Below are 21,235 nucleotides of genomic sequence, written 5' to 3'. Positions count from 1 at the left end.
TTTTTGAGGATGATACTTTCTCTTTTTTTTGCATGAACACAAACATCATTAAATGTCCTCCTAAAAAATAAAGAATTGTGATATGTTGTGACATTACACAGTTTTATATAAACTTGTCAGTGCTCTCTGGTGGACAAACCATAGAATGTTAACACTGTTCTTAAATGATCCCAAACATATCTTGGGAATCAACAGATAAACCCATTTAAGCTCACACAATATAGATCAGGCCAATATACTGTACCAATCTGGCACTTGTTCTATAAGGTTGTGAAAACTGTTAAGAATAACTATATTTAAAAAATAATAGAATTATGTTATTTTCAAAACAGTATTTTTAACAATACAATTGTTCCCCAATATGTGCCCAGACAATTTAAAAGCGACCATTTGGTGCTTTGTGAACTCTTTTATAAAAAGGCATAATATGCAGCAATCTCATAAAAACAATGATACAAAAATAATCCCTCTCAATCATCACTTTTGCCCGACTAGAAGTGTGTGGTGGTGTCTGTATCTGCAGAGGCCCTGCAGCCCTTTGGCTGGATTTTCTCTTTTCTTCTTAATTTGTTGTGTTCGGGACATTTCTGGGCTTCAGCAAACAGCCTTTGGGCCCCACGTGGGGCCCCAGCCAATAACAAAACACAGTGTGCAGCCCATTCAGGTCGTCAAATACCGCCTCTTTGTCACGCCCCTCAGCTTCTGATACAGATGCACAAGTCCCCCTTTAGCTCTGTCAGATACAAAACAGCCATATTTGACAAACGAGAACCGGTTGTATGTTTTTTGTATGTGCTCCAGTGTTCCCCCTGCTCCTCCGTCTCCTCTGCTGTGTGCAGAGTGCCGCTATCGGTATGTCAGTTTGACAGAGAGCAGCGCTGAGCCACAGCAGACAGGATGAAGCCTGCCTTTCAGCTGCATTCATTCAAAATCCGGCAACTCGACACCTTCCCGCAGGGTTGTGCGGATGTGTGATTCTGTTTATTTGTGCTTTAGAAGGTAACTGCCATGAAACAATTGGAAAATAAAGTTTTATTTCTCTGATTTACTGTTTTGTTCTCACTAACGCCGCTCCCTCTCTTCATTCACTTTCTAGCTTGCTCGACCATCGCAGCTCTTTCTCGCCTTCATTGAGCCGAGGAGGAGGAGGGGCCAATTTTGAATGCCGCTTGTTCACAAACATCAACCAACACATAACATACGATACCTTCATCACCGCAAATGTTGAGCACGTAAACCTTAACATAAACTGTTAAAATATGAAACCAGCCACCGGACTGTGCTCTGAAAATGAACACACTTTGTTTTCCCAATTTATTATTTTATTGTCATAGATGTTTGCTTTAATAACATTTGAACACGCTCAAGCACACTGCCAGAACGCCACAAGAAACCAAAAACTGGGTAAAAGCAAAGGGAGACGTGTACACCCAAGATAAACATTTTGGTTTCAACTGGTTAAGTTCTTTCAAACGATTTCTTTTGCAATTTACTTCTGAAAATCATCCTTTTATATTCCAAGCAAAAAATCCTGGTCCACATCTGTTTACAGATATAACTTCCGCCATTTGTCATTGTCATTTATGAAAGCAAGAAAAAATAATCATGTAATGCTGAGTAGACCAGAGTAGGGAGGTGGGGAGAGGTGGAGGAAGGGCTAACCCAGAAATGGCATAGCTGAGCTCTCAATATGAGAAAGCTGACTCTTGTGGACTTCATCTTGGTGTGTCAGTTGCTTAAAAACGGGTTCTTTTTCACATGAGTTTTTTTTCTGAAGCTGTTCTTCGGGCACGCAGAAGGGAGGCGTGACGGGGAGGTGCCGTCGCCGCTGACAACTGTGTGGGCGGGTTATGACCGAGCTCCGCCCGTTCCTTCTCTCCAGGACTCTCAGGCAGGTCTGTCCTTCTTCAGTCCCGCTCAGCTACCAGCTTCAGCACCTTACCGATGGCGATGGTCTTACCTGAGAAACACAAAGAAAACAACCATCACATTTCTGTCTCCACCTCACTGAAACTGATGCTCAACTCAATTCAAATCCACCTATCAAATCAAAATCCTGTTGAATTGCTTATCGAATCTCATTGGGTTTACCTTTCAACAGTAACTAAAGACTAGAATAATTCCAACTCAAAAACACCTAATCACCTTTTGCTGGTCGAGGCAGCAGAAACGTCTTTAGTGACAGCCTAATTAATGTTCACAACCTGTAGCTCCAACATGAAATTGAGATGAGCAGTATTATGTATGAAATATTAATTAAATGTATCCGACACAATCAGTGAACAGCTGCAGCGTGCTGTACTCCACCAGCTCCTGATTCACAACTACGAAGCTGATCAGATTTACATGTTGATCCGATTTGAATCAACTGCTGCTGGAGGACCTCTGTTTCCACCAGGATATTGGGAACTGGAAATCCAATGTAACCAAACTTGGAGCACGGATGCTAGGTCTGAGCTTTGCTACGCAGTCTTGGGATATTCTGCCACTAGACCAGGGGTCTGCAACCTGGAGCCACATGTGGCTCTTTAGCCCCTCTCCAGTGGCTCCCTGTGGATTTTTAAAAATGGAAATGAATAACTGTTTTTTGTTTGTATTTTCATTTTTGTTGTCGGCCTATGGTACAACGGAGTATTAAGGGTACATTGAGGAAAAATAAATAAATCTGATATTTCGAGAATAAAGTCATAGGTTTACGAGAAAAAAAAAGTTGTAATATTATAAAGTAGTAATTTTATGTTATTTTCTTTTTTTCTCGTAAAGTTATGACTTTATTCTCGTAATATTACGACTTTTTTTCTCATTAAGTTATGACTTTGGCCCTCACCGCATTAGACTTATATACAATATTCTTAGACTATAAGTTGTGTTACCTTCATCACAATGCTCAAATGTTTTGCGGCTCCAGACAGATTTTCTTTTCTGCCTAAAATGTCTCTTTTGATAGTAAAAGGTTGCTGACCCCTGCACTAGGGGGTGCTACAAATATGAAAAGTTTATATCTCGCAAACTTCAAAGTATTCGTCAATATACCTGAAACCAGCAGAATGATGAGTGATTTTTTTTCAGAGTTTTATCACCAACATTTTGACTTTTGTAAGCATTTTAAGTTTAAACACACAATAACGCCCAGTGTTACACGTGTGAGTGTCTCAAGTTGTAAGAAGGGGTGTGGAAAAAACATGTCTCCCAGTGGCCTAGTCAGTAAGTCACCTTCTCTGGGAACACAAAGGTCTAGGTCCTAACCTGCCAATAGTGTAGCAACTCATTAGGGGTGTCATGATTCTCCAAATCCACGATTCGATTTGACTTTCGATTTTAAGGCTGCGATTCGATTTAAACATGTCATTGTTAGACTATGGAGTCTTGATTCATAAAGATCAACAGATCATTGGTTTTACGCCCTGACAACTGTCATTTACACTTTCACTTTAGGTGGAGAGGACCCTCAGACGTGACTTAGAGGTACGTCTACCTCCGCACACAGAGGGATGAAGAGAAGAGAGGAGACGCTGAGCTTTGTTGGTGATCTCTCTGGAGGAGCACCAGCTGAACATGTTTAACCAGCAGCAAGGACCTGTAAAGCTCATGGTGGACCTCAAACTTTAGTGTCTCTACCTTCGTCCCGTAAGGTAAACCGTCCCATCTGAGGAAAGTCTTTAAAGGTCTCGAGGCAAATGGTCCCTGCCGTGCGCAGACGAGCGATGCAGACCTGGTCCTGTTTGACGAATCGTGGTCTTGTCTTACTCTTGTCTCCCGTCTTCTTGTCTACCATACAGATTAAGGCCTGCGGATGGAAGTAACAGAACATCAGCAGGTATAATACACCCCCCATCATTATTCCAATCACTGATTGGGCCTCATGTTAACAGGGCAACAGTTACGTCAGCATTAGGTAACTTACTGTAATTTGCACTTCTTCAATGCAGGTGTGAATGTGAAGGACTGCGTTGTAACCTGGACAGATGATGGATTTGTGTTCAATGATGACGATCTGTGAGGAAAAGAGTTAGAGTAGGTTATGAGAAGGCACATCCACAGACAGCAAACATTGATTAACTTTAATGGACACTCCCACTCCACCAGCTCATTCCTCCCGCAGAGCAGTTCCACTGGTGCAGTTTGCTCAAACTGCCACCGACAACACACACGCAATCTGTCGGAAAACTCGCTGAAGTTACGCTGCGCTGACAGACCGTATGCGTGTGACTACGGGGAGCACGAAGCTACCAGCAGAGCTACAGATGCTAACGTAGCACAAACACACACGCGCACTGTTTGTCGGCCAATCGCTGTCGTTACGCCGGGCAGACACACAGCTGACAACCTGCTAAACTAAATTAATGTGGGGTGGAGACTTTTACTGGGAAAGTGTCAGCATGTCTGCAACACTACTAGAACATTTTTCAAAATTAGCATCCCTAGTTTAGATTGTTTTCATTTTATGCATGCCGTCAATACATTAGTCTACTTATTCACTCCCTGGAGCTGGTTTAAGGATTCAATACGTGGAGGCTGTGTAAAATTATTGGTAGTTAGGACCACATCGAAATCCAGTGCATGTAAACAGAGTCAACTTTGGCTCTGGGATTGTAGCATGGAGCTGCTTGAGTGATACTGACCTGGGCGTCGAATGTGCGCCCCGAGTGGCAGAGGTTCTCGGCGTTACACAGGATAAAGCCAGGCAGGATCTCCTCCTCCTCGATGCCCTTGAGCCGCAGCTTGAGGTTTTCCCCTGGCGAGGCATCGTCTGTCTCCACGTCGTCTGACAGGAGACTCAACACCTCCACCGTATGCTGCACGGGGAGAACAGGTAGACAAAACATGGAATAAGTTCAGGAGAGAGACAGGGCGGGGGGGTGATAAAGGAGTGTTTGACGGTGTAAAAGCAGAAACAAAACCAACTAAAGTTGGAGCAGTAGTTAAAGAAATAATCAGCTACTTCTAGTGGAAAGATTTGGTTTTCTTGTGCCGTTTAAAAATGAGGGCAAACTTGATGTTTCGGACTAAATGTTAGTTGACTATAGTTAGCAGTAATTACACTGACAGTTGTATAGGGCTGCCCCCTGAGAGTCGACGAGTTGAATCATAGTCGGCAAACCCTCATTCTTCAAGTTGAGCTGTTTTTTTCAGAGGCTAGATCTATGAAGAACTTGGTGCTCTTGTAAACAATTTTGTGCTCTGTTAAATAATTTTATCATAAACACATTGGTTGTATATAGATATGAATTGTGATGACGTAGCAAAAAAAGTCACACCCACAACGCGTGGCTAACGAAACGGGGTCAGTGTTTCAAGACGGGTCAGGTGGGTTGCCGACACTGAGGACAGTCCGTCCACCACAGTTGACAGTCGCAACAGTCGCAGGGGCCCGTCCCTTCCCACTGGAGGAGACAGCGCAGCGAGCATTTAAGTCTACGGCCCCGGGAAACGGCGAGGGGGTGCTGTAGAGCTTCCCCCGCCGGGGCTTTTCCGAGCTGACCTACCGCATACGGTCGCGGCACACACGGAGGGCCAGTCAGCACCGGGGGAGAGGATCCTCTCACGCAGAGCGGCTGTCCCTGACCCGCCAAGCTGAATCCCCCGGGCAGACTGCAAGGACCCCGCCCGTTGAAAAAGTGTCAAAGTTCATTATGAAACTGTGGCAGAGCGCATTTGACCAGGTTAACGTGCTCGAAATCATCACTGAATGTCAGGCCGATGGATTTTCTGATTGCCGGATAGTCTTCGGGTACAGCTCTATAGTTTTATTGAATTTTTTTCAGGACTCCTGCCAATGATTGGTTCAGTATATTCATCCCATCTCTTCAATACTTCAGCCATGAGGAACATGAAGTATTCCAGCAGACTGACTTAATGACAAAAATGATGCATGACAAAACATATGTATTCTAAAAAATAAGCTGCTATTGAGAGGCATTTGGATTCTTGCATTTAGAATATTACAACAAAAAGCACCCCAAAAAAAACTGTTTTCACTTTCTAATCTTTCTTGGTTCCAGCTGAAAGAAAGGAAAAGGCTTGTGGGATATCTTACCCTGTTTGGCATCATGACCAGCTGCTGTGCTTTAAAGAGGCAGCCCGACTCCAGTTTGCCCAGAATCACAGTGCCCATGTCCTGATGAGACAGACAGATGAAGTGAGTGTTAGAGAGCAGGTGAGAGAGGAAGCAAAGGCAGGAAATGTGTCATTTCCTGTAGAGCTCAGCCTCCAGGAAAAATTCAACTGATGGGTTCAGTGTATGCGAAGTGGCTTCATGTCGGAGACCGACAAGTCAAGAAATGACTACAGTCAATGACACAAACTGAGCTGTTCACAGCGTGGATGCAAAAGGAAGTGTGTCAGTTCAGAGAGCAGACGTTGTACAAACTTAAGATGTGATAAATTGTTGGATAATAGCACTGTCCATCTAAACATTTAACATATACTCCCTCGTAGGAGTGAGAATTAGATTTGGGTGATGTGTTAAAATTCTCCAACCGACCACCGTCAACCCAACAACCGCCGATTGATGATATATTTGAGCAGGTGTGTGTGTATGTGTGCACTGCTGTAGTTTCAGCTGGGAGATCAGCTGTTAAAGCAGCAGAGCATTGTAAAACACTTCATTCATTCCACGTCTACAGCTCTATGCTTTTTGAATGTACACTTCCACAATATAGCACGTGAAGAAAGCTGAAATGTGTTCGTCGATGCTTGGTGGCACGTAGCTCAACAGCTAACAACCTTTTTATGGGCTTCAATGTAACTGTATGAAATCAAGCAGGGGATTCAAAATCAGACCCTTACCTTGTATTTGTCTACGATGGGCAATCTGACCGGGCCATCAAACGATCTGTGGAAATTTGGCAAACTGTCCAGGTGTGGAATGAATGGTAACCCTCTGAAATGACATTGAATACGGACAGCAGTTAGTAGAGATGAATGAACAGTCTATAGCAGGGGTCAGCAACCTTTACTATCCAAAGAACAACAAAAATCGGTCTGGAGCCGCAAAACATTTGATCATTGTGATGAAGGTAACAGTTTATAGTCTAAGTATATAGTATATAAGTCTAATGCAGTGAGGGCCAAAGTGCAAATGTACTACGGAGAATTAGGGCCACATTGAGGGAAAAAAAAAAATCGGAGATTTCCAGAATAAAGTCATAACTTTAAGAGAAAAAAAGTCGTAACATTATGAGAATAAAGTCATGCCTTTACGAGGAAAAAAGTTTTAATATTACAAGATAAAGTCATAACTTTACGAGAAAAAAGAAAACACGTAAAATTACTACTTTATAATATTACGACTTTATTCTCATAATACGACCTATTTCTCTTAAATTTATGACTTTATTCTCATATTCCGACTTTTTTCTCGTAAACATTTGACTTTATTCTCGAAATCTCTGATTGATTTTTTTCCCCTCAATGTGGCCCTAATACTCGTACCGTCGTACCATAGACCTACAACAATGATAAATCAAAATGAGAATGTAAACAAAAAACAGTTATTCATTTCCATTTGTAAAGATCCACAGGGAGCCACTGGAGAGGGGCTAAAGAGACTCAGGTTGCAGAACGTTGGTCTATACAGTACCCGTACTGACAGTAAAGAGGTGATGAGAAGAAGCTGAAGGACTTACGTATACCAGTCGCACATGTCGGTGGGCTCCTTCAGGTTGGCTCCCGTCAGTCCGGAGCACGGCATGAAGTGAATGTCTTTCTTCGGGTTGAAGCCCACCTTCTTCAAAAATGGCACTAGTTTCTCCTTGCACTCTTCATACCTGAGGGTTCAACGGCAGGAGGGACGTCAACATCTTCAAATGATTGAATACAAATATGGCAGCAGCCATTTCATATGTATGTAGAGGACATGTAGTGAATAAATAACACAGATCCTAGGTGACTGTGTTAACACTTGCCACTTGCATACATTAGGGGGGCAAAATATTAGAGCACCTCAATATAATGCAGTTCAATAACACCGCCACCACTGATAGTTATTATATTCATATAATATATGGCTATCAGGGCTTTTTTTCAGCACTTTTGGCCACGCCGAGTCAAACCATGCTGTGCTGATTTGCGCTTCCATTACCAGTTATTTCTTATTATTATTTCAGCTGTATAGGAGGCGTGTTAATTTGCTGCTGATGAAAACCATTTCCTGATTTTGCTGCTTCATAATAAAATGACAGTGCAACAGAGCTATGAGTAAGGAAACGTAACTAACTAACTAAAGTCTGCTAGCCGCTAGGCTAATTCATGCAGTGTAAAATGCCACAGGCATGCAGCAAATGCCCTGACTATCATATCGACAGGGACGGCCCACATTTCCCATCATGCCTGCTTAGTCCCGAGTGCTGGACTGAGTAGTTTCAGTTTGCTGTGTCATGTTCCAAAATGCAAATGTTACCTTTGTTAGTGTTTGTATTGTGATGTGTCTGTTCCGAACATGGAGAAAAGTATTGACCATCCTGCTTTTGATTTCGATGGTCGAGATCGGAAGCTTATTTCGATCAAATCGTGACACCCCTAAATGTTAGTCTGATGTTCAACTTTTGAAACAGATTAGTTTTTAGAGGCTCCTGTGTTGCAACTTCCACTTATTAAGAACACAGATCCATCACTACCTTTCCTTTCATCGTGCAGCGGTGCTGTCTCGGTGATATTTTCCCTGTCTCAAAAACTCTCTAAACCTCTACTCTAATTCTAACGAGAATTACCGCCTCGTGGTTGTATGCTTCCGCCAACCAGTCAAATTGCAGTTTACATCCATGTCTGTGCAAAATGTCGTGACTTCATCATTTTATCCTGTTACATATTTGTGTGAAATTGTCATAACTAGCTTACTGTGACTTCTTGAGTTATGGCCAAAATATGTTATATCCGTGTACCCACCTCTCCAGGCTCCAGTTGACTGTAGGATCGTCCATTTTATTCACCAGAACTATCAGGTGCCTGACGCCAGCTGTTTTGGCCAACATGGCATGCTCCCGCGTCTGTCCACCCTTCTCAAAACCAGTTTCAAACTCGCCTTTCCTGGCAGAGATCACCTGATGGTCAACACATTCATTTAGTCAGTGGTTTTGCATAGAGTTTTTTTTTTAAAAAAGGTCCTAACTGTAGCTAACAACATGTCACAAAAATAATCATATCTGAATAAAAGTATAAAGATGTTGCAGGTTACATAAAGAAACTTGTTTGTGGCCATCTGGTTTAATACTTATAGAATAAATGGAGGAAGATCAACAAACAAAAAGTGCTTTTCATTTTCCTTTTTGATCGCAGGAATCTTTTTAGATACTCAGGTACTTTATTAAGAAAGGTCCAACTGCAGACAGAGACGATGGGAAGAGAGTAAGGTCTCCACACGTGAGGTTTGTCAATTCTGTTAGCTGCCTATTCACATTTCTCTGCTCAAGACTTTAAGTCGTGTGAAAGTTGTTTTTGATTTTGATCAACCTGCTTCCAGTTTTTGGTTCTTGGGCTGTAGTTACTGCACTGAAAAAAGTTGATACCCCCAGTGCCCTGACAAGTGTAAAGGAGGGGCTAAATGTGGCTGACTGGTCAAACAGCCTTAAAGGACATCAAATCCGAACATTACAATTTTGGTCAAAGTACGCATGTTTAGCGTCAAAATGCTATTTTCCCCAAGCCATTCTAAAAACATTTTATCAAGCGACAAGATGCAGGTTTCTACATGATGACGCTGCTACATGTACAATACATACATCCTTATAGTCAGTGTATTAATGTAACATACAGCGACTTAGATGACGGTCGGTGTGCTCCCAGTTTGGAGAAGCAGACAGGAGTACCGGCAGGAAGCTAAGCGATGTACTGCTGTGGACGCCACGTTAGCTCAGACCTGAAAGTAACACAATAACACAAAACAAACTAACCGATAGATGCAGCAACTCCCGTGTTCTGAGAGGGAAAATTACCGCTTTCGTAAGTCTGGTGGCTTTGAACAGCGATACAACGGCTTCAGTTCCCCTTCGGAAAGAGTGGTCTGATGGCGAGGTAAAGCTGTGAAAATATTCTAAATATAGCGTACACTTAAACTAATATTGATTGATTGATTTTTTTTTTTTTTTTTAGGTAGGCCTCCAGCCAGTTACCAAATTTTAAATATGTAACTACGAGCCCTTTCCGACGGGGAACTGAAGCCGTTATATCACTCTTCAAAGCCACCAGACTCCATTCACAAAATCAGCAATTGTACCTCGCAGATCACGGGAGTAACCTCACTTCAAACAATCCAAACTAACCCTTTCAGTTCTGTCCAAACTTAGCACAACTAATTTTCACTCAGCTACTGCTAGCGTTCACATTATTCATAACCTTATTGACTAGCTTACTTTGGTAACCTACTTCTGAGAGGGTGTTCCATTTTCCATTCAGAAAAAAACGCAAAGCAACGCAAATGTACCCACCCTTTAAGATGTGCAGCCTTCATGCAAACTGTAAACTGAACTACCGACACCTGGTTGTTGCTAGTATCAGTTTCAGGATGGGTCCATCTGCGTTCCGTTTTTTTCCACATGGAAACACCCATTCAGCCGTTGTAAAGAGCAGTGACGTAGGTTACCAAAGTAAGCTAATTGAAGCTAATCAAGCAGCAGAACAATTTATATGTAAATACAATATCAGTTTAAGAGGACAGTCTATTTAGAATATGTTCACAGCTTTAGCTTGCCGTCAGGCAGTTCTTTCTGACGAGGAACTGAAGCCATTATATGGTTATCTTCAAAGCTACTAGACCAGACTACATTCACAAAAGCAGTACTTTTACCTCTCGGGAACACGGGAGTTGCTGGTCTACCGCTGCATCTATCGGTTAGTTAATTTGTGTTATATTGTGACTTTCGGATCCAAACTAACATCCACAGCAGTACATTGCTTAGCTTCCATGCCGGTACTCCCGTCTGCTGAGCACGCTGACCGCAGACACCAGACAGGGATGCAAACTCATCAGGGGTGAAAAGGGCGACAAACATGCGAAAAACCCTAGGGAGGTCAAGGGGGCATGCCCCTCCCCGGGAAGATCTTTAAAATGTGGATTTACAGTAGATTTTACATGATTGAGAGGAAAAACTCCCCAAGAATTAAACGTTATCTCACTGCTACAAAAAGAATGAGTTCAGGGCTGCACAGTGGTGCAGTGGTTAGCACTGTCACCTCACAGCAAGGTTGAAACCCGGCTTGGGGCCCTTTTGTGTGGAGTTTGCATGTTCTCCCCGTGTTAGTGTGGGTTTTCTCCGGGCACTACGGTTTCCTCCCACAGTCCAAAGACATGCAGGTTAATTGTTTACTCTGAATGTCCAGTAGGTGTGAATGTGAGCCGTGAATGGTTGTCAGTCTCTATGTGTCAGCCCTGTGATTGATAGTCTGGCGACCTGTACAGGGTGTACCCCGCCTTCACCCAATGTTAGCTAATAGGATAAGCAGCTACAAATAATGGATGGATGGACATCAGTCCAGGGCACCTAGTTTCGGAACTCACCAGAACAGCCAAGTCTGCTTGTGATGCGCCTCCGATCATGTTGGGCACAAAGCTTTTGTGGCCTGGAGCGTCTAAGATGGTAAAATGCTTCTTCTCTGTCTCGAAATACGCTCGGCCCACCTCCACCGTCTTGCCTTTGTCCCTCTCCTCTTGGTTGGTGTCTAAAGCCCAAGACAGATACCTGGGAGACAGAAAAGTGAAATCTGAGATGGTTTCTAAGGGTTGGCATATAGACCAATGCCAATATATCTATAATATCTACACTGATGATCTAAGCTAATATCGCTGGATACAGAGCCACACGTTGTTCCTAACCGTATCAACTAAATTTAAAAAAATCTAAATGAAGAGTCAAATCTCACAGCTATATCCAGTTGGTTATCACATTTTAATCAGTCAGCATAGAGCATCTTTCCATGATCTACATTCAATAAGAGAGCTATCCAGTTAGTCGAGGCACAGCAGCCCACTCACCAGGTTTCTCGATTCTTTTCCTTGGCTTCTCTCTCGTACTTCTCTAAGGTTCTCTTGTCTACCATGCCTGTTAGATACCTGTTGGAGAGGAGGGGAACAACATGTCAAAGGCCTGATATAGTGTGAATGCAATTTCACTCATTATAAGGAATGGCAGGAGACTGATACTCACATGATTTGTCCGCCAATGGTGGACTTGCCAGCATCTAGAGAAGCAGCACGCAGAGAGTTTAGATTAGACAAAAACTGTGACTTTACATATGTTGAGCTTTAAGGCCTTTTCACACGAGGGAGCTCGCCTCGCGCACACGCCCACCCAGCCGCCAGGGTTGAATTGGCTTTAACTTTTTTTTATACACATCGCGCCGCTGCAAATCCATGGATGAAAGACTGATCCCTGCCGTTTGTATGTTCCCTGAAATATACTGTTTTCGGGACATAAACAGGAGGGCTTTTGCATGGCTTTTGCATTGGCAAGACTGAATGTATCAGGTAACCTTACATATAGTTTTAACGAAAATGCTAATTTAGCTAACTTTAGCTATCAACAATAACAGTCTGGGGTTGGCATCAAAGACTAGCATTGCCACGTGTCAACAGATCGTGCTGTGATTAGGGATATATGACACGCCACACGGTTGAATCGGCAGGAAGACATACAGTAACGTTAGTGCGCAGAAGCTGTTTCCACGGTTATTTACTCGCGGATCGCTTGTCTGCCTGTCTATTCGCATGACGACCGCAGTCAGACCCCGCAGATCCCAGCGAGTATGCAGGCGGAGTGTCACTCCCCCGTCTGAAAAGACCTTTATTCTGTGCGACCAGATGAGCAGGGAGTTCCTGAACGTTTTCAGTTGTCAGCCAGGAAAAAAATACATAGTCTATATGATGAATGATAACAGGCCATAATGACTGCACTCAGAACTTGTTAGTGGTACGTCACTGATGACACAGTGTGAAGGTGTGAGTGTAATCTGCCAGCTGGTGACAGACAGTGCCTGCACACTAGACAGCTGTGTAAACAAATAAGGGACATGGAACATAAACGTGACAGCTGGAATAAGAGTTGAGCCGGACTGGCATCAGTACATTGATTTACCCCACCTACACACAAGGCTAAACAGCAATCTACTAAAAGGCCTACAATAGAGGTGTAGGTGTATGCACTGACCTACGTGTCCGATGAACACGACATTGATGTGTTCCTTCCTGGGGGCATCTGGCTGTGGAGGTGGGACCTTGGGCGCCGGCATTTCCTCCTCCTCCTCCATCTCCGGAGTGGTCTCCTCCGTCGTCGCTGCCTCCGATGGTCCCCGGTCCCCATAAGACCCGCCTCCTGGCTCCTCCTCATTTGGCTCGGCTTCTTTCTGGTCCCACGGCTCCTCTGCGGTCATCTCCGTGTCGCCGTTTTCCACTGGAGCTGCACAGCCACAAACACCGTCCACATCATTCATGGCCTTTTCCCTTTGTTTTGACAAGCTACTTAAAAACTACTCAACTGGGTGAAATATAGACAAAGCTCATTGTTTTCACTTTTTAATTCACCAAAGAACTCTTCAGTATTCATTCTGAGCATTAAAAACAGAGGTGGATATCAATAATCAGAAGCACATGAGTTTCCAACAGGCTTTTCTTTACTTTCTGTGACTGGAAACAAGTTCTGGGCTGTTTTTTTTTCACAAAAAACCTTGTTTACTGTAAACTGCAATGATCAGTGTCTTGTCACAAAAGGAAAGACAAGAAGCAAAGGGTGTTTTTTCAGTGACAATCAGTACAAAACATTACCCCTACATAAACCTGAGGAATAAAGGAAAAAACGATCTTAATTCGTGGTTACTGTGCAGTAGGGCTGCCGCGGTTAGTCGGCGTAATTGATGCAGTTTAGTGTCATCACGATATCAAAATTATGACGTCAATACGATACCCTGCCTAAATATCTCGAGAGGAATACTGAAAAAACCTAAAACATCAGAAAAAGTAATGGAATAATAGATGACAGAACATGGAGCTTACATTCTTTTATTTATTAAAATTGTTAAAATGTATTTGCCTGACATTTAAACAAAGTTTCAATGTTAAAGCTTCAGTAGGCAGTATATTTTTGGCATCATTGGGCAAAAATTCCATAATAACCTTTCAGCATATTGTAATTCAAGTGTTCTGACAGAAAACTAGACTTCTGCACCTCCTCATGACTCTGTTTTTAGGCTTTAGAAAATCGAGCCCATGACGGGAGACTTACAGTGTTTCTAGTAAGCTAGTCAATAAGGTTATGAATAATGTGAACACTAGCAGTAGCTGAGTGAAAATTAGTTGTGCTAAGTTTGGACAGAACTGAAAGGGTTAGTGTTTCGGAGCATATTGCAACGAACAATGCGTTGAGCATAAACGCCTCTGTGAATGCTTGTAGTGAGCACGCCATCTACAGAGGCCCGCGCCCCGGTGTCTCGCGCGAGTATAATCAAAGCTTCAGTCCCCATAGTAGCCATTTCATATAGTGAGACCATTTTTAGAAACTTGACGTCCCTTTATAAAATGACCTGTGGTGACCTCTAGGATAATCACAGCCTCATGAAACTTTACAGCCACAAACTACAGACCTAGAGCATTCAGAGGATGGATGGCTTTCCTAGCTAGATTGACAATAAGGGCGTTTCTGAGCATTTCCAGAAAAGAAATGCTCGCCATCTAATCACCGAAAAACCGGAAACCCTGCTTAAGTCCACGGCCCCCGGACGCAGCGAGGTCTGGGTGAGGGGTGCTGTAAAGCTCACAGCAAGACAAACTAGAGCCGGTTGCACCGACGCAGAGGAAATGCACAACAGCAAGATGCCCGAGACAAAACAAAAAACAAACTGACGCTAATCTACAACAAAACTCACTATTCAGTTAGTTTGTGGTCAAACACTGTACAAATTTTTTTATCTGCAAAAAAACACCCTGAGGCAGGTGTAGATACATAGAGTTAATACTGCTGAAAGGAATGTAGCTTTAAGGCAAACTGAACTTCTGTAATTGAGTCCGCCCCGTTTACAGTCTCCCTCCCTACAGGGCGAGAGGGCGCAAATAGCACTTAAGTCCACGACCCCGGGAAGTGGAGAGGTCTGGGCAAAAAAAAAACACACCCAATTGTTTATCGCAATTATTTCTGGGACAATATATCGTCCAACAAAAGTAGTTATCGTTACAGGCTTAAATAACATTTAATCAGTTCACAGCTCAACTGACTTTGAATGGTGGATTCACTGCAAGCTAGGAATGTGACGGTGAGGAAACTTTCCCACTGGTTAATAAACTTGTGACAACAACGGTGTTACCGATTACACCGGACATTTTACAAGAAAAGATGACGGTCGATACGTGTAGCGCGCTTACTTTGTTCTTTACCGTCGGGTTGCTGTGTGTCTGGCTTCTCCGGGCCGCAGGTTTCCACCCTGCGCCGCTCTGCAGCGCACACCGGCTGTAACCACTCCTTCCGGAAATATTGCCAAATAGGCGCTTTTGCTTTTCGCTTCACACCGTCTTGTCTGTCAACTCCCTCTAGTCCCGTGTGTGAAATATGACACCTGCTACTCTGAGCTGAGACTCCGTCGTACGACTTTTTATTGATAACACGCCGCTGATACGCCAAAATGAACTAAATGGGTTTTATTTCTGTAAATAAAGCAAAACAACAGTGGGGGCCACGGGTACGTAATGTAATCGGTGTGTGCCAGACCACCATGTAAAACCGGTAACACCGACCAACGCGACAGGCCTATTGCAAGCTTCCCTAAAATGTTCCTGTGCATTTTGTAGCATTATCTCGCACTGAAATATGTCTGTTTAAAGCGATAATGAAACAGAGTCCCAGCAAATGTGATAGAGCAAGATTCAGACAGCCTGAGACAAAACAAAAGACAAACGGATGCTAATCTACAACAAAACTCACTATTCAGTTAGTTTGTGGTCAAACACTGTAAACTCAATTTTTAATCTGCAAAAAAAACACCCTGTGGCAGGTGAAGATACATAGAGTTAATACTGAAAGGGGGGAAAGGAGCTTTCAGGCAAACTGGACTTCTGTAATTGGGTCTCAAAAACTCATAATGCAAGAGCCACTATAGGCTTTGTTAATTCAGTCCGTTCAGTGTGGATCTGCACATGTCAGGACAATAAGGCGGGCAGTAACAGCATCTATGTGACACAAGGCACAGAGGGACTCTTAACACTTAAACACAGACTCCATACATACCAACACTTTCTGACATCTCCATGGTGCATATCTTTTCAACAGCAACTGAAAGAGAAACAATGGTTACGTTAATGTTTAAGTTAATTTGAAAGGAGCCTGACCCGTTCTTCTAGCCATAGGCTCAATTCAGTAAGAACAAAGGTGTGGAAATTTGAGGAATTTCTAAACTGACTGTGGCCAACAGAAAACAAGTGTATTTCCTATGTTCCATAAACAGGTTTCAGTACGCCTTCAGAGGCCAACTTAAATCAAGGCCAGAGAAAAACACAAGAATCTGTTAAATATGGAGGATAGGCTTGGGTGGTATTAGAGCATACCGGGGTATTTACAAATTCCGGCGGTATCATAAATACAGACGCCGCGCTTTCTAGGATGCTGTATTTGATGTGACGTATTGTAGTGCACAGTACGCACCACCAGAGGTCAGTCTCCACTGGCGGAACTGGCAGCTGAGCTCAGAAAGATGGCGACTACTAGTGGTGGGGATGACGTTACAGGACTTAGAAGTATTCTGGGTTTAGTCTTCTTCAAACTATAAAAGCAGATTATAACCACATGATTTTATTAAACTGCCAGTCTGCCACCACCAACCGCATATCATCTCCATTCAGCCCACTCTTGCGTCGGCCCACTCTTGCGTCGGCCCGCTGTGTGCCTAACATTAGAGTCGAGTGCGCGGTTGTGTAAAGCGAGCGAGAGAGCGCATGTGACAGACCGGTGAATACGAAGTTAGCAGTAACGTTATCGCTGAGAAGGTAGCACAGTGCAGTTTAAGTGAAAGTAAACTCTGACTCACTTAAAAGCGAGATAGGGAGCATTTGCCTCTGCCTGGTTCTCAACATGCTTTGAAAACTATGGTAACACTGCTGACAGAGCCAACAGTGTTAACCTGGGGGGGAGGGTGAGGGCAGGTGCTATGCTTCCCTAACAACGCCATTGGTGGGGACAGCGTTATCAGCTGTAACCACTGTATGAGAGCAGAGGCCATGAACTAACATGCATGAACATGCACTAAAAGCATGCACGGCCGGCCCGTTATGTCATCAAAGCAGATAGAAGCTCAGAATGACAACACATGCACACACAGAGGCAGAGCGACTTCATTCTCTGCTCAGGTAGACATTACTCTTCTATATCTTTACATAGACAATAAGTATAGAGAACCTTTAAGGTGGGCTGGCCATTAAGGTGGACCAGCTATTATTATAATTTCAGTGATAAAGTGACATATACCGTACAGCCCGGTGAAATGTCAGGAAGATATGGAAAAAAACAGATACCGCCCAAGCCCAATGGAGGACTTTAACAGTTTTTTCAAGTCAAGCACAGTGACTGTAAACTATTTATTAAGTTATGTGGAACATGCCAACGTAAAAAACAAACTAAATGGTTTCCTATGCCATGTAATTAAAACATCCAGCCTCGTCCATGTGTTTAGTCTGCCTTCCTTCAGGCGGTTTTTTTTTCCAATGACACATTTTTCGCTCCGCTCCTGAGCAGCAGCAGGGTGACACAGAACATCCACGTCACACCAAACATCCACTTCTCAATGACGAGCTCAGCTCTGATCATCAGGAGGTGAAGTTGAGGGAATGTTTCACAATGACAACGTGAATGTTTGCCACTAAAACCTCTTACTTGGTTCCATTTACTGTTGAAAATAAACCATTACTGAGCTAAAACACAACTGAGCGACACGGGCACGCTCAGTTGTGAAACCACACCAAGCTAACCAACATGCTAACATGCTAACTAGCACCGGTGAGTTGTACCGAGCTAATGCCGGCTGGGCTGGTGTGACTTAAGTTATGACAGTTACCAACACGCTACAACACCACTCTCCTGTTCAACTCATGAGTAGCATTAACACGTTTGGTAGGTTGTAGTCAAAGTTAAAGTGTCATATCATCTAAATTACTGTGACATCAAACAGCCCAGCGGCTAACGTTAGCTAGCATGTGAACGCGTGTCTGTTCAGTTGCTCTAGTGAGCTAGCAGGCTCTGGTTAGCAGCATGCTAACTGCTAGCTAAAGTAGCCCCACCAACGTGACTATGAACTTACCGACGGACTCGAGGTTTTCCGAGGGCGCTTTCACGGTGAAACACGGAACAAACTCGGCCGCATTCACGTTGGGCACAAAGGGCTTCGCGTTCACATTGAGGGCGTTTAACGCCGAGTCAAGTTGTCCGTCGATCGTGGCCTCCACATCGTCCTCTTGTTCCCAGGAATCAGGGGCAGTGTCTCTCGGGTCCATCGTGGGTCTTCTTGGGTTTTATCACCGCTGCTTTAGATATTTCAGCTACGCAGTTCTTAGTCTACGTTTAAGTGTCCACCACCAAAAACCCAGATGTTAAGGTCGTCGTCGCCCCTTCGGAGTGATTGAGAGCGTCCCAGCTCGGAAGTTTTTACGGTAAAGTCCCCGGTTCAGGTGAAGTGAAGCAGCCGGTTTCTAACGGTGAGACGTTAAAAGAGGATACTCGACTCAGCACTCCCAGAGACAGTCCGCGTGAGCTGATGCGGCCCCGGCAGTCGACGTGCTTACACGCGGTGACCTCTGGGATATGAAGTCTTATTCAGAAACGGAAAACGTTTGCCTTGAAAGACTACTCAGGGCAAGAAAACTACATTCCCCAAAAGAGCAGTAATAGTCCGTTTACGTCAGTAGTTTCTGAGCTTTTCGGAAACAGCAGATTCGATTCGTTTTGTTGAAGCAAATTTTTTACATTTATCCTTTGATAATGCAATATATTGTTATTAATTGTTTTTTATTTGTTTGGATGTTTTATTGACACAACAAACATTAATTACTTCTTTATTGTTTTCTTCCATTTACCTGCATGTTCTTTTTAAATATCTATATATTGTAATTTGCTTAATGCATTGTATATATATGTTTTTGTTTTTATTTTGTTCTTTTTTTATTTTTTATTTATTATTGAATTGACGCTTTGGCAATATTGTTCACCAGACATGCCAATAAAGCGAGTTGAATTGAATTGAATGACTTTTATATGCTTAGAAATACAACTTCATTCACTTGCTGATATAATGTGTATTCAGTTTTGGTTTGGACAGCTCATTATATTTAGGTAACACATTTTAAGTTTCACAGTGAACTTCCAACATTTTCTGGGATTTGAGAAATTCTTCATAGGTATTTGTTGAGAAAGTTGTTTCACTGATAGCATAAATGATAATGTTATTAAAACATTTGCCATTACTCAAAGTATTGGCGACAATTATGACAAAACAACAGCAACTTACTGGGTTCATGATTTAATAAAAAAATATGTTTGGTTTTCCAACACACCAATCTCAATCACTGCTAATTATCATTCCCTTTCAATTCCTTTTTCATTTTTTTCCATTAATGCATTTCACCTTTGGGCACAAGAGGTGTATCACAGCTTTGTACTCACACATACAAACTACACCGAGAAAAAGTCTAAATTAATCAACATATAACAGTGTATTGGTTTATGTCTGAAGTCTAAACAAATACGATATACACCTTAAAGTCCTCTGGGACAATCATGTCTGATCTAATGAACTGGAACACATGTCCGTGCGTACATAACAACATAACATGAATCATCTCAGAATATTTTGTGGATATGCCCTCAGGCATTAAAGCGGTCCAACCATTAAATTACCAGTTCAACCTGAGGAAGTGGCCTATTCATATAAAGAAGCCCCAGAAAGCATAAACTTCAAATTCAACAGACACAACTAGCCAACTCTGCTTTTAGATTAGCAGTATCAAGAGTGGTGTTATTATTTATTATTAATTGTTATATGATAATGGTAAGTTACTTGTCTATTTTAGATAAAAGCAACTCAATAAAAGCAACACTTCTACAATATAATGCAATCCAGGACTTACTTCCTGAGCATACAAATCCCAAGTCAGGACCAACAAGTCCCAAGTCAAGTCCAATTTGTTCCGAGTTAAGTCCAAAAAGTTCAAGACAAGGCCAACAAGTCCCAAGTCAAGTCCAATTTGTTCCAAGTTAAGACCAACAAGTCCCAAGTGAAGTCCAGTTTGTTCCAAGTCAAGACCAACAAGTCCCAAGTCAAGTCTAACAAGTCACAAGTCAAGTCCAATTTATTCCAAGTCAAGTACAACAAGTCCTAAGTCAAGACCAACAAGTCACAAGTCAAGTGCAATTTATTCCAAGTCAAGTCCAGCAAGCCCCAAGTCAAGGCCAACAAGTTCCAAGTCAAGTCCAGCAAGCCCCAAGTCAAGGCCAACAAGTTCCAAGTCAAGGCCAACAAGTTCCAAGTCAAGGCCAACAAGTCCCAAGACAAGGCCAACAAGTCCCAAGTCAAGTCCTACAAGCCCTAAGTCAAGACCAACAAGTCCCAAGTCAAGTCCAATTTGTTCCAAGTCATGTCCAACAAGTCCTAAGTCAAGACTAACAAGGCCCAAGTCAAGTGCAATTTATTCCAAGTCAAGTCCAACAAGCCCCAAGTCAAGGCCAACAAGTCCCAAGTCAAGTCCAATGAGCCCCAATTCAAGGCCCAAAAGTCCCAAGACAAGGCCAATAAGTCCCAAGTCAAGTCCACTTTAATCCGAGTCAAGTCCAAGTCCCAAACCAAGGCCAACAAGTCCCAAGTCAAGTCAAACAAGCCCAAATCAAGACCAACAACTCCCATGTCAAGTCCAATTTGTTCCAAGTCAAGACCAACAAGTCCCAAGTCAAGTCCAATTTATTCCAAGTCAAGTCCAACAAGTCCCAAGTCATGTCCAATTTATTCCAAGTCCAACAAGTTCCAAGTCAAGTCCAACAAATCCCAAGTCAAGTCCAATGAGCCCCAATTCAAGGCCCAAAAGTCCCAAGACAAGGCCAACAAGTCCCAAGTCAAGTCCACTTTAATCCGAGTCAAGTCCAAGTCCCAAACCAAGGCCAACAAGTCCCAAGTCAAGTCAAACAAGCCCAAATCAAGACCAACAACTCCCATGTCAAGTCCAATTTGTTCCAAGTCAAGACCAACAAGTCCCAAGTCAAGTCCAATTTATTCCAAGTCAAGT

The 21,235-nt window shown here is 43.0% G+C and overlaps 1 protein-coding gene across 2 annotated transcripts; it reads right to left on the bottom strand.

Moving 5' to 3' along the window:
• Nucleotides 1-1,301: 1,301 nt before the first annotated feature.
• On the bottom strand, nucleotides 1,302-18,758 carry gspt1l (G1 to S phase transition 1, like). 2 transcript variants are annotated; one of them, XM_037791165.1, is made up of 14 exons: nucleotides 18,265-18,756; nucleotides 16,203-16,247; nucleotides 13,140-13,388; nucleotides 12,141-12,174; nucleotides 11,969-12,046; nucleotides 11,495-11,675; nucleotides 8,887-9,041; nucleotides 7,629-7,769; nucleotides 6,790-6,883; nucleotides 6,038-6,118; nucleotides 4,623-4,796; nucleotides 3,905-3,994; nucleotides 3,619-3,787; nucleotides 1,302-1,960 (listed from the first exon to the last, which is right to left on the bottom strand). In XM_037791165.1, the coding sequence occupies exons 1-14, from the start codon at nucleotides 18,455-18,457 to the stop codon at nucleotides 1,908-1,910; spliced, it is 1,737 nt and encodes a 578-aa protein (XP_037647093.1). In that variant the 5' UTR covers nucleotides 18,458-18,756; the 3' UTR covers nucleotides 1,302-1,907. The 2 variants fall into 2 exon arrangements, with proteins under 2 accessions (XP_037647093.1, XP_037647094.1); XM_037791166.1 differs by lacking the exon at nucleotides 16,203-16,247 and having other exon boundaries at nucleotides 18,265-18,758.
• Between the last annotated feature and the right edge of the window lie 2,477 nt (nucleotides 18,759-21,235).

The sequence above is a fragment of the Sebastes umbrosus genome, chromosome 14 (assembly GCF_015220745.1).
Source record: "Sebastes umbrosus isolate fSebUmb1 chromosome 14, fSebUmb1.pri, whole genome shotgun sequence".
NCBI classification, from domain to species: Eukaryota; Metazoa; Chordata; class Actinopteri; order Perciformes; family Sebastidae; genus Sebastes; species Sebastes umbrosus.
The sequence above is the reverse complement of the archived record's forward strand: the minus strand, read 5'-3'. Positions and strand labels throughout refer to the sequence as shown.